Below are 14,168 nucleotides of genomic sequence, written 5' to 3' on the forward strand. Positions count from 1 at the left end.
ACCACGTGCCTGGTTTGGCATGGATTACTCAAATCCTCGCAACAACTGGATGCAATTGTTACTAATAATATCCGCCATTTTACTGAGAGGCACAGAGAGGTTAAGCAACTTGCCTAAAGTCACTCAGCTAAGAATGGAAGAGATAGGAGCCATGGAACCTAGACGGTCTGGCTCTAGAGCCCTCACTTACAGGCTCAGACACTGCAAAAAGTATAAATTACCTTAGGAATAGAAAGTGGGATTATTGTTGACTCTCAAAGAATCCCTCCTGATTGCTTTTGGCATTCCAAGACAGCCTCACAGTTCCTGGGAGATGTGTCTACACCAGGAACGCTTTCCTCTCCAATTCAGCTGGAAGGCTCTGGAAGCTGGGCTGGTTCTTCTGACCTGGGGCTGATCTTAAAGCATTCTTTTGGTTATGGTCACACACACTATCCTACGGAGTAGGATACCAACTTGCAGGGTGCGAATTAGTAGCCAGATGTAATGTTGAGGTAAGTTACCACCTAGTGGTCACAGGTCTGCCTTGGGAGACAGGTCAGTTTTGATTTGAGCCCTTACTGCAAGGCTTGGGGGAATTGCTTCCCCTAGGAGCCTCAGTTTCCTCATTTGTGTAATAGCAATAGTAAGAGCACAGACTGCAGGGCTGCTGGGGCAGTTTAACGAGATAAGTAAAGCCCAGCGTCTCTCAACCCAAGTCCTCACGTTGATAATTGTTATCATTACACTCCTTATGATTCTGTGGGATGTGGACCCTGCCTAGAGATCTAACCTTTATCCTGGGTTTGGATAACCTGGGGACAGAGGAGGCTTTCTGACCTCAGGGCCTTTGTGCCTGCTGTTCAGCCTTTTATGTCTCATCCCACGTCACCTGGTCAATGAGGCCTTCCTTAACCACACTAGCCTGCCTCCAATACGTTCTCGTGTTTTATTGTGTTCATATAATTTATCAGTACCCGATACTACGAACTGATTTGTCTCCTTTTCTCCTCGCTTTCGAGCGTGAGTTCACGAAGACAGATTTTGTCTGTTTTGTTCTCTGTAGCATGCCCAACACCAACAACAGTGTCTGGCCTATGGCCTATGTCTGGCTTTTAATAAATGGTGAGGTGAATTAATGAATGAATGAGTGAAGGTGTATGCCGAGCCCTTATGCCTATAATCCCCGCTCCACTGTCGCAGTAGGCGACCAGCAGCGGCAGACATTGCAGACGGCCCCTTGGCTCCCGGGCTAGGGGCGCCCTTGCGCGGAGCCCACCGGCACTTGAGCGACGCTCCCCGAAAGCCTGGGCGGTGGCCGCGCCAGGAGAGGGGCTGTCGCCATTTAGCGACGTTCCCTGCGGGCCGCCGCTCCGCCGCGGGAGCCGAACCGGGGGGTCGGGCGGCGAGGGAGCGCGCGCCGGTCTTTTGCGACGGTGCCCGGCGGCGCTGGCCCCGCCCCCGGCCCGCCTCCCGCGGCCCGCCCCGCCCCGTCTCCGCCGCTGCGCTCGCTCCGGGCCGCTCAGGCCCCCGCCCGCTCTATGTGGCCCGGCCCGCGGCGGCCGGCGGCTGGGAGCGGCGAGGCGGCGGCGGCGAGCGGCGGCCCGCGAGGCCCGGGAGGTGGTGGCCGAGGCCCAGGCGGCGGCGGCAGCCCAGGAGGCGGCGGACGGGGAGCGGCGGGAGCAGGCTCGGCTGCAGAATGCGCGTCCGCCGGGGGCTGCTGCGGCTGCCGCGCCGCTCGCTGCTCGCCGCACTCTTCTTCTTCTCGCTGTCGTCCTCCCTGCTCTACTTCGTCTATGTGGCGCCCGGCATAGGTAGGAAGGAAGCCTGGGGTCCTGGGGGGGGGGGGAGGCGCCGCTCCGGCCTCGGGGAGCGGGGGAAAATCTCGGGAACCCCTCGCCCCACCCTGACGGCGCGCCGACCCTTGGAAGACCCCGGCCGGAGGCCGCCCGGAGCCTGGCCGCGGAAGATTGCGGGGACCCCGGCCCGACCCTCGGGAGACCCCACGCCCGGCCTTCGGGGGACGCCAGGACGTTCCCGCCCTCTGCACCCCGACGGGCCCCGGAACCCACTGCTCCCGCCTGCCTCCCGCGCACCCCCGGCCCTCCTTACTCCATCCCCTGGCGAGCCCGAAGATACCTTCGCCCCCAGCCCCCGGGCCGGGACGCCCCCTTTCCCGCCCTTGCCTCCCTCGAGCCCCCCCCTTCCCGCCGCTCGGCTCGAGAACTCCCGCTCCTCCTCCCCCGGGGTCTCCCGAGGCCCCGGTTCCCGGCATTCCGCGGACCCCGAACCCTTTCGGCCCTCCCGCCCCTCCTCGCCGAGCCTCGGTGGTGGGGTCTGGAGGCGCCCCACCTTCCCGGTTCCCATCCATCCTTCCCCTCTCTCCTCTCGGGTGAGTCCACCGTTTCCTGCTCCTCCTCCCTACCCTTTCTTCCCTCCACTTTCCTGTTATATCCACCTCCAGGTTCTCCTCCCCAGCGCACACATTCTCCTCCTCCAAGTGGCCCCTTTCCTTTCCGGGTGGCACCCCCCCCCCCCACCTTATGGCGGTCCACCCCCCCTCCCATTCAATCTGTTAAACCCTGAGCGTCCCACGCCTCCTCCCCGTCTCCATCTTCCCACCCCCCACCCCCAAGGGCACACCCTTGTTACTCCGCCCCGTACCTCTTTTCCTTCCCCAAATTCTCCCCCCCGCCCCCCCCTCCGGTCCTCGGCCGCAGTTTCTTCCTCAATGAAGACTTAGGCAGAGGGGCTGTCTGGACCCTTCCACCCTTTTACTTGTCTCTCGTAGCCTTGAGGGTAGAAGGTGGCCCTTCAGTATCCTGTGGTGCCTGCTCAGGGACCGAGAGGACACGTAAATTGGCCCTAGAGGAGGAGATGTGATAAGAGCCTTGGGGGAAATGGTGCCAGGTGGGAAGGAGGAGCATGGAGAAAAAATGGAATGGGTACTCATTCTTCTGGAAGGCATGTCCTTTAAAGGCAAGACAGCCCCAGGAGAAACTGAACACTGCCCAAGCATAGACTTTGTAAGACCACAGAGCAGACAGACATAAAGGACATGAAGAAGGAGATTGGAAGGAAATACAGCATGAGGGTTAAGGTCAGAGGACACCGAGGTCGGACTCGAATTCAAATCCCTGCCCTTTATGACCTTGGGCAAGTTCCTGAGCCTCAGCTTTTCTCCTCTGTAAAATGGGAGTACTAAATCTAGCCTCATAGGGTTTTAAGGATGGAAGTAGATACATTCTTTTTTAAAGCACTTACGATGCACAGGGAGTTTTTGTACGTGTTTTTTTAAAAAGCAGTTACATGCAACTTTGGAGAAAGAAGGGAGTAGATGGAAGGTTTAAAGAATGTATTTGACTGACAGGGTGTCACCACACGCTCCAGAGAAAACTTTAGTTCAGGGTGAAAAATGACCAGAAGATGCTGTTGGGGCTGGGGCAAGGAGAGTAGATTCTGCTATAAAAAGTCTGGGTCATTTGGATGTTAGGAAAGGGTTGATGGGTTCACTATAGGGGCATGCCCTTTAGGACTGTAGTAATGCCTAGTGCCATTCTCTGTTGACCTGTCAACACTGAACTAGCTGAATAGAGAAATTTCCAGATAGAGCAGGAGATTCTCTCCTGATTTTTTTTTTTTTTTTTAAGAGCGTATTTCACTTGCTGGTTAATATTGATGCTGTATACTATAAATGAAACCTGGAAAGATAGAACAGGCACCATCTGATTGTCCTAACAGTTTATGAAGTATCTTAGGGAAAAAACATCCCTCTGGGAGAGTATAGTATGTGGTCTGATGGATCAGATTAGGAGAGAGGAATTTTGGCAGAATGAGAACAGGTGAGTAATTAGTGGAATTAATTGCGAAAAGAGGTCATTAGCATATTAGTTATTAGACTTACTAACAATGGGTGTGAGATGTTAGATTTAGACCTAGATGTATTCTTGCAGCCATAACCGCTTTCCGTGACAGGTTATTTCTGTTGTTTGTACATAAATCAACCATATCCAAATAGCAGAATAATCCCACTGGGATGGTGATCACCCTTGAGATTAGAAAGGTTAGAAGGCACATTCTCCAGCAGAACTCACCAACTCAGTTAGAATTCCTCAACAATAAATTTTTAGGTCAGTGGAACCCCAGTGTAAAATGATGAACATTTACCATGCTTAGATTCCTGTATCATTGAAAACTGAAAAAGATGCGGTGCACTTACATTTTCACTAGTTTTTCCTTAAATGGAAGTCTTCTAAAGGGCCGATCTTCTCAGGATTCAACTTCTGTTAGTGGAGAATGTGAACTGCACAAAAGATGTGGAATGGCTTTAGGGTTCTTGTAGGCACAGTTATACTCAGCTGTTTGGTGGGATTTTTGGTCTCGTTTTTGTTTTTGTTTTGTTTTGTTTTTTAAATCTTGGCTTTCCTGTTAATACACTTAATTTCTCAAATGGCCAGCTTTGGACAGTGGGGTGGCAAATCTTTCCAAAGGTTAAGGCAATCTAGAGAAATAGAAGGTTTTATGTGCCTTGGGTTGTCAACACTTTAATTTGAGACAGTTATCAAAATGAGCTTAGAAAATAACATTAGGTTGAACCATACGAAATTTCTGTTTTTGCAGGTCAAAAACAGTTGTGTGTTGGCAGTGTGATAATAGCTTAACCTGATTCATTTCCAAATAATGACATTTCTCACTTCTGGCATAATGGAAAGTGTTAGTGACTTACATTTCCTTCCGGGTTTAATTTTTTCCAGTCCTGCTTTTGATTTGCTTTATATACCCAGTGATCACGTTTTGCTCAAAGGCCTACAGAGAAATCATCAGTCCAAAAAGTGTGTTACAACTATATTCAGAAATAAGTAGACTTGAATTGAAATTGAGGTAGGAGAAAATTAATGTTAGTTATAAATATTTTAAAGTTGTTCACATATGATAGAATCCAGCCACAATTTTAGCCTGCCCACTAACTTAGTATTTTTGAGTTCTCATGCCAGCTTTTAATATTGGTGACCTATCGTCCGAGAGCAAAGGGCAATATCCTGGACTTGAGGGTCATCTGAAATAGGGGTAATGGCACCATTCGACTCGGAAAATTGGATGTGAGGACTGTTGCTTGCTAGATATGAGTACACTGTGCTTGTACTAAGTACAAAGAGTTCCCAGCTGCTTTAATACCCCTATCCCAGTCCAGTTAGTGATTTCAAAATATGGCTTCACTGCATATTACATTTTTGTTATTAATTCAGAGGTAGTGTTTTACATCAGCAGGTTGAAAGTAGAAATGAAAAGGATGGGGCAGAAAATGTGATGAAGGTGGTGGGTTTGAAATGTCTGAAGCAGCAGCTGATCTGGTGATAAAAATGTGTAGGAGCCTCTCTAGCCCTGCCCCAGCCCCAGCCTGACCGATTCCCGTGTATTTAATCGCTGCTTCACCCGTCCTAGTGAAATATCCCTATTCCTTTCAGAGTTCTGAAGAAAACTTTGAACTTATTTATGATCCTTTAACTTCAAGAAAAAAAAATCTAACAGCTCAGAGTACATCTATATATTGCAGTCTGACCAGATCTTATAGAAGATAAGAGAAGTGAACTATATATAGATGTACATAGGCTGGTTTAAAAGCATCTTAGTAAGTTTATGGGGCTGTTAGATGGGAAGGTTGTATAGAGGTTACTGACCTTTGCAAATTGGTAAAATAGTTACTAATTTTGAGAGAGGTGCCGTGCATGGTTGGAGGTAATAATCTATGTATTGACGAAACTTTATTAATTGAAGTTCTGCCATTGAAACTAATTTTTCTTTTGTCCTTGGATTACCGAGGAGAGGAAATGGGGAATGATTTTTCCCTTTTGGCTTGCTTAGTTCCAAGAAAAGTTTGATTTTTGGTTGGCTTTTGGAAGGCAGGAATCAGTAATGCTAATCCCACCTGATTTGACCAAATGACCTTGAGCAAGTCACTTGATTCTCTCTGATCTTATACTTGACAAAACCCCAAAGCTGTTTGAAAAACCAGAACTTCATCTTAACCAACTTTTTTTTTTAATTTTTTTTTTAACGTTTATTTATTTTTGAGACAGAGAGAGACAGAGCATGAACGGGGGAGGGTCAGAGAGAGGGAGACACAGAATCCGAAACAGGCTCCGGGCTCTGAGCTGTCAGCACAGAGCCCGACGCGGGGCTCGAACTCATGGACCGTGAGATCATGACCTGAGCCGAAGTCGGACGCTTAACCAACTGCGCCACCCAGGCGCCCCCATCTTAACCAACTTTTAATGAGATGTTCTCACATACAGAAAGTTGATAATTCATTCATATTCTGTACAAATATTGGGCCTAAGATTTTAGATAAGATACATGTTTTATGTAGTCAAGTGCAACTTTTTCTAATAACCATAGGAAAATTTCAGAATCCCCAGGTTGGTTTGAAAACAGCCTCGTTTTTTTGTGGGTTTTTTTTTTTTGTACCCTGTGTGAAAATGCCCCCTAAATGCCACAGTGCATGTAGTGCTTGAGCTTTTGTGGAGTGATATACATATGGTGGAATGTGGGTTATTTTTTTTAAAAAAAGTAAAAAAACTTCATCCTGTTAAAGATCGCCACCCCCTCATGCTCAGTTTCACACTCAACTCACTCAAATATTTTCTTTGAGCCCGGTCAGTTGTCTTAGAAGGAAACCATCTTTAGGGAACAGGTTGAAGTTATAAAACTGAACAGCACATTTTTGACCAGGACTTTGGCGATGTTTCATGTCTCCCCTGCAGCATTTTGCTGTGTTGGAAACAAGGTCTGGGTTTGGAGATGAAATGTCTTTAACAGTGAAAATATGCTCATCTTGGACAATCTTTAGAAGCAGCCGTTCACACGGTATCAGATACGGTTCCAGGCCTTTGATACTGTAGCCAGTAGATGGTCCCGCCCCAATCCTGACATCCCCCCACCCCCACCCCAAGCTTGACAGGCCAGTGGGAGCAGCATATAATACATTACCAGGAAGGAAGGTCTCTGTGTTGCTAAGACTCTTTGGAACTCTTCAGGAGAGTAGAAATTCCAAACCATAGAAGCCAAAATGTAACTGACTGCTCTAATTTTGGAGCTTTTTTTGATCCTAGGAGATCTGTTGGACACATCCAACCATCTAAAGCAAACAAAACTTTAGCAGGCAAGAAGTAAAAGAATGTGATGCTGCTGAGGCCTGTCAAAGAAGTAGAGAAAACTGGAGCTTAACACTGGTCAAGATAAAGGATAATCAGAAGCAGACAGGTTGGGTGTGGCTTGGAAGAGGCGAATGGAGCCCTCTTGAGAAGAGGCGGGCCTGCGTATGCTACTAGTGTAAGGGTAGTTGTTCCTTAGTTTCTTTCTTTCTTCTTTGTTTTTTTTAGTGTTTATTTTTGAGAGGGAGCATGAATGGGGGAGGGGCAGAGAGAGAGGGAGACAGAGAATCCCAAGGAGGCTCCGCGCTGTCAGCACAGAGCCCGACGCGGGGCTCGCACTCACGGACCGTGAGATCATAACCTGAGCCGAAGTCGCCGCTTAACTGGCTGAGCCCCCCAGGCGCCCCAGTTATTCCTTAGTTTCTAATGCCAGCTAAGTAAGCGTGCTTGCCTTTGCACAGTAGGTGTATTTTTGTAGAAATATGTGAGAAAATGAAAGGGATGTAAGATCCATGGGTCAATAATGAGTATTTCAGTATCTACCTTGTTATGTTACCAGCTGTGGGAGATATTTGAATTCTAAGCTTCTTTTTAAACATTTTTAAATACAAAAGATGTTTTATTTTAGAGAGAGTGTGCGCACGCTTGAGAGGGATAGAGGGACAGAGGGAGGGAGAGAGAATCCCCAGCAGCCTCCACGCTGAGTGTGGATCCACACAAGGCTTGATCCCACGACCCTGGCATCATGACCTGCGCCGAAATCAAGAGTCAGATGCTCCTCCAGCTGAGCCACCCAGGCACCCCTGAATTCCAGACCGACTGCTTTCACTTTCTAGATGATTGTATAAGCCCAAGTTGAGTCATTAACTTGCCCAAAGTGAGAATTATAAGATATCCCTGAGGCACATGCAGGATGGTTGAAAAGATAAGATTAATCACAAGAAACAACTAGGGAGAAGTAGAATAAAGGCATTCATTGCTTTATGCAACCGGTGGTTCCTTTGAGAGCCTCCTCTGGTCTGATGCTCTTTTGGGTATTGGGTAGTCTAGAAATGAATAAGGCAGAACGTTTTGCCATCTTGGCGCTTTTATTTCAGTGAGAGGTTCTTGCCCTTGTGGTGCTTTTATCCTAATAAGGAGACAACCAATGTACAAGAAGATTTCAGATAGCTGTAGGAGTGACGGAGTATCTGTTGTATTTTATTTATTTTTTTAAGTTTAGCTATTTTGAAAGAGAGAACACCCACGCGTGGGGGGAGGGGCAGAGAGAAGGGAGAGAGCGAATCCCGAGCAGTCCCCACACTATCCGTGCAGAGCCCAACAGAGCCCAACGTGGGACTCCATCCTGCCGACCTGAGATCATGACCTGAGCCAAGATCAAGAGGCACTTAACTGACTGAGCCACCCAGGTGCCCCCTGAGTGTCTATTTTAGATTGAGTGGTTAGGGAAAGCCTTGTTGAAGAGGTGATACTTGTCTTGGAGGGGTAGAATGAATCGTTGACAGGTTTGGGGGTGGTGGTCGGGGTAGGGATGGGGGCACCCAGCACGTATAAAAGCCTTGAGGCAGGGATGAGTTTGAGTGAAGGTTGACTGGATTTAAAAAAAAAAAAATTATTTTTGACAGAGAGAGACAGAACATGAGCGGGGGAGGGGCAGAGAGAGAGGGAGACACAGAATCCCAAGCAGGCTCCAGGCTCCGAGCTGTCCGCACAGAGCCCAACGTGGGGCTCGAACTCACAGACCGCGAGATCATGACCTGAGCCGAAGTCAGATGCCCAACTGACTGAGCCACCTGGGGGGCCCGACTGGATTTTTTAAGTGATAGGAGAGTGGTAGGAGATGAATTCAGAAATGTAGGAGGGGTCAGGCTGTGTAGGACCCTGTAGCCATGGTAAGGACTGGAGAATAGGACTGAACATTAGCTTAGAAGTCAGCCAGACCTAGGTTTTGAATCAACACACTGAATGTGTACATTGTTTCTTCCCTCCCTCCCTCCCTCTCCTCCCCTCCTCTCCCCTCCCTCCCTCCTTCCCTCCCTCCCTTCCCTCCTTTCCCTCCATGCTCAGAGCGGGGCTCTAACTCACAGTCCTGAGATCAAGAGTCACAAGCTCTATGCAATGAGCCAGCCAGGTCCCCCGGGCAAATTATTTTCAATTTTCTTATCTACCAAGTGGAAGATACTATCTTTCTCATGGTTGTGGTGGGAGTTAAGTAGAGCATGTATGTAAAAGGGCTTAGCACAGAGCTTGACACCAAGCTCCCTAGGTTTGTAACGATTATTTGTAAGTGGGAGACGTCCTCCAGGGTCTGATGCTAGCACCACACGGAGCTGGAAGGACCGCGGCTCTAGTGGGGCATCACCAGTGACTAGACAGGAAGCGTTATTCAGTCTTCACGTCTGTAAACTGAGGGCACGGATGGTGGTACAGATTCTAGGGATGCTGTCAGATCTGAGGTTACAGGATTCTGGGCGAGTGTGGATGGCACCCTGATGTGGAAGAAGGAATAATGGCTTGTGTGGCGTAAAGGCACCCATCTTTTAAAATTTGGGTTTCCCGCTTGCTTAACCCTCGGTGAAGTGCTGAGCCGTGGCTTCTGTGGCACTGCTGGGGTGGCGAAGTGTTTGCGCAGGTTCCCCCTTTGGGGTGATGGAGAAGTTCACTGTGTGCAGTGCTGTTGTGTTCGGACAGTTTTTGCCCTAAAAAGAAGAATTTTTGCACTCAAGTCTGTATCTTTGAAATTACTATGACAAGGAAAAAAAATTGTGTGTTGTCTTGGGCAAGGGAAAAAACTAAAAAGAATTTTATGGGGAATATCTTGGGGATGTTAAAACCTCCCCGCCCCCCCCCCCCCCGCTCTTTTTTTTTTTTTTTTTTTTTTTTTTTTTGTCCTTGGGGAAATCCTTTTAAGTTTTAATCTGCTAAATCAGTCCTTTCCCTAGTATCACACTTTTGCTTTCAAGCGTGAGATAGCCCCGGACTCATTAGCTCCTGCTCGGTCCTCCGTCCTCTAGGTAATTGGATGCTAAATGAAAATGAATATTACATTTTGACCCAGTAAATTCTTTTTTATGTTGTGGCTTTATCCTGAAGAACATTCATACCTCCTGCCGGTCCCCTGAATTCAGTGTTTTCCCAGGCACAGGAGTCACCCTGAATCATTTAAAGTGCTGTCTCTTCTCCAGTGTCCCTCCCTCCCCTCCCTTTGCTGCTTTGAGTAAGCAATTAGTAGACGGTAGGCATTGTTCCTGCTCCTTCCCAGGTTACAGATACCCAGGTACTTTGCAGCGACTAGAAGGCAACCTGGTCGTTGTTTCTGAGTTCCCTTAGTTACCGTCATCAATTATGAACAGTTCTCTGAGGCGATTAGTGGCCTAATTATGGTGATGAAAATGCTGGGGAGCGTCAGGTACCAGCAGGCGTGGGTCGTAGGACAGCTCAGTGTTGTGCTTTAAAACTTAAATTAATCTAGGCGATGCTAGTGAGCACGACTGTGTATTATTTTTTATTAAAGAGCTGTAAAACATTTAAATATCATAAAGGGGGAACTGTTTTCTTCACCCTCCGGGTGGTTCCAAAACTATGATTCATAGTCATTTAAACCTTTTGCTTAGTTCTCATTGCTGAACAACCATGCGCTTGGAAAGATGGGAAAACAAGAGTTTTTGTTTGTTTGTTTGTTTGTTTGTTTCCCTCATTGAACTGCTAATTATCCCATCTTGAGGAGTTCTGCTTTTAGGCACCACGCCTAAATTATACTCAGGATCGTGATGTATATATTTTCCGACTCGTAGCCCTTTGGCTTGTGAAGGTCAGAAAATAGTATTTTCTTAAATGCTGCGCTGTGATCATGTTTGGGTTGTTGAAAGAAAAGAAAGAAAGAAAGAAAGAAAGAAAGAAAGAAAGAAAGAAAGAAAGAAAGAAAGAAAGAAAGAAAGGTAGGTCCTTTATTCCAGTTTAGAAAGTGACAAATTGGCAACTTCAATTAAACCACGTGGGCCAAAGATGGTAACAGACTGGTTTTAGGAGTTTTGATGTACTTATTATGAAACTGTGTATTTTAAGTAAAAGCATTTAATCTTTTAACTTGTTAACAAAAACTCACTTTATCCATATCGTCATAATCTGTAGAGTCCTGATCGGGAAGTTTTCTGGATTGTGATTTTTTGGGGGGTCTAGGATAGTGCCTGGCACGTTGTATGCACTTCAGCATTTGATATCATGAATGAACAAACTGTTGTCTGCGTAAATCAGCCTTTCATTGTGGGATTGCATTCACTCTGGGGAAGGACTGCTTCTTCTGTTAATCCTGGTTTTGAAGTGGCTTTGCATTCATTTTGCCCCAAACTACTTTGTACTTGTTTTCTTTGGGGTAGAAAAATACATATCATAAAGCTTGCCTTGTATTTTAGTAATTTAAATGTGTAATTCTGTGGCTTTCGTTACCTTCACAAGTTTTGCACCCATCACCGTTTCCAAAAATGTCATCACCTCAAGCAGAAACTCTGTTCCCGGTAAACAGTAATTCCTCATTCTCCTCTTTCCTCAGCCCCAGGTACCATCTAATCTCCTCTCTGTCTCTATGAATTTGCCTTTTCTAGATGCTTCACGTAAGTGGAATCCTAGAATACTGTCTTTTTGTACCTGGTTTGTTTCAGCTCATGTAGTGTTTTCAAGGCTCATCCATGTGATGGCATGATCAGAAGTTTGTTCCTTTTATGACTGAAGAATATTCCACGGTATGTATTCACCACATTTGGTTTTTTCACCTTTGACGAGCACTTGAATTATTTCCACCTTTTGGGTATGTGAACAATGCCACTGTGAACTTTAGTGTACAAATACCTGCTTGAGTCTCTGTTTTTAATTCTTTGAGGTACATGTTTAGGATTGGAATTGCTGAGCGATGTGGTCATTCTAGTTAATTTTTTGAGGAACGGCCAGACTTTTCCACAGTGGGTGCACCATTTTACGTTCCTACCAGCGGTGTATGAGGGTTCCAGTTTGCCACATCCTGGCGGCCCTTCTTATTCTCCATTTTTGGGTGTTTTTTTTTTTTTTTTTTTTTTTTGAGTATAAACATCTTAGGTGTGAAATGATGGCTCATTGTGGTTTTGCTTTGTATTTCCTTAATGACGAATAATGAGCATCTTTTCATGGGTTTATTGGCCGTTTGTGTATCTTGTTTGGAGAAATGTCTGTTCTGGTCCTTTGCCCATTTTTTAATTGGATTGTCTGTTGAGTTGTGAGATGCTCTATTTTCTGAATATTAAGCTGTTATCAGATCTGTGGTTTGCAAATATCTTCTCCCATTCTGTGGGCTGCTTTTCACTCTTGATAGCAACCTTTGGTGTGCAAAAGTTTTTAATTTTAATGAGGCTCAATTTGTCTCTTTTTTTTCTTTTGTTTGCACTTTAAAAAAATGTACTGCTAACTTTTGCTCTCTTCAGCGTGCCCATTCCTTTTTCTGCCTGTGCAGGTCTGATAGGCGTTTGTAGTGCTTAAGTTACCAGAAGGCATTTCGTGCATTTCCTGCACAAGCTACTACTGGTCTGGTTACTGAGAAAGGAGGAGTCACAGGTTTTTGGTTTATTTTGCTCTTAACCTCTTTAAATGTGATGCTGCTTGCTTGATTTCTGACTCTGTCTTTAAAATAGTTACTCTTTTTGCTAAACTTGACACGCTGTGCGGATTGTGTTAAGTGTTTCAAGTGTTAGAAGAGTCCTGTGACTTTTTCTGATGGAAGGGGGACTATCCACGTCTTATTTGATGTTTTTTGTTTATTGGTTATTTTGTCCAGCGGGACTGAAATATAACTTAAACGTTTTCTGCTTCGAGTCGCGGTTCTCTGAAAGTCCGTGTAAAGGCAAGGCCAGATGTTGAGATATACCACATTTTTGGTGGTGGGGACAATACAGTTTACTGATTGAACATCTGCTACAGAAGAGAAATTTGGAAAATATTATAGATTGGTGAACATAGTTAATGAAACACTGGGCTCATTATTTTCCATACAGAAATGAAAGGGGCTGATGACTTCTACGATAGGGAAAAGTAAATTTTACTTGGCATTTGGTTGACCCCAAATCTCCATTAACCAGCACCTTACACGTTTTGTTATTATTTTTTTAATGCTTATTTATTTTTGAGAGAGACTGAGAGAGCAGAGTGCGAGAGAGAGGGAGACACAGAATCCAAAGCAGGATCCAGGCTCTGAGCCGTCAGCACGGAGCCTGATGCGGGGCTCAAACCCACCAACCGGGAAATCATGACCTGAGCCAAAGTCAACCGACTGAGCCACCACCCAGAGGCCCCTACATTTGGTGATTTAATAATAGGTGCTGGTGGTTAGAATGAAGACAATGGAGGCGTGGTTTTGAGTTTGGTATGAAATGTGGGGTCTTTTTGTTTGTTTTTGTTTTGTCTTCTGATTCGTTGAAAATTGGTAATTCCTTATTCACCAGAGCGTTCTGTTTCCCCATGCCTCCCGGTCAACGGCACAGGCCAGGCCAGCAGGTGGAGGTGAGGCACACGCTGCCAGGATGGTCCCTGCATGATGAGGAGGGGTGTGGTGTGAACACAGGATTTTTTATTTTTCATCCTGTTTCCTTCGTAACATTATCAGAATATGAACAGAGTCTAAAGAATGAGCAAAAAGGAAAACCTAATATGTAAAACCTGCTGAAATTTGGCAATTTTATTGTTTTGTGCCCGGTGCCAGCTGCAGATGTATTTATCTAAACAGGAGTGATAATGGTGATGATTAAAGACAGGTGGGTCCTTAGAAAATTTTTTTTTGTGATGAAGGAAAAAGTACATAAACTTGGCTTTTCATTTGCCTACTTTGGCTACTAGAGCTATAACTTCATTAATTTAATCTCTGTGTTGCACCCTTGCAGTGTGCTGGGCTTTGGGGTTCGGTAATGAATGAGGCAGGCACCATAGCTCTGTTACTTTTTAAGTATTCGGCTAGGGACTACAGCTCCCCTGTAGTAAAAATTTTCAGTTTTGAGTGATTTGATACTCCTGGATGGATGT

The 14,168-nt window shown here is 46.1% G+C and overlaps 1 protein-coding gene across 1 annotated transcript in view; it reads left to right on the forward strand.

Moving 5' to 3' along the window:
- Positions 1–1,530: 1,530 nt before the first annotated feature.
- B4GALT5 (beta-1,4-galactosyltransferase 5) overlaps positions 1,531–14,168 on the forward strand; it is a 75,097-nt gene continuing 62,459 nt past the window's right edge. Inside the window, exon 1 of the mRNA XM_023251116.2 lies at positions 1,531–1,793. Coding sequence (XP_023106884.1) covers positions 1,679–1,793 — 115 coding nt within the window. The 5' untranslated portion in view covers positions 1,531–1,678. The remainder of the gene's footprint in view (positions 1,794–14,168) is intronic.

The sequence above is a fragment of the Felis catus genome, chromosome A3 (genome assembly GCF_018350175.1).
Source record: "Felis catus isolate Fca126 chromosome A3, F.catus_Fca126_mat1.0, whole genome shotgun sequence".
NCBI lineage: Eukaryota > Metazoa > Chordata > Mammalia > Carnivora > Felidae > Felis > Felis catus.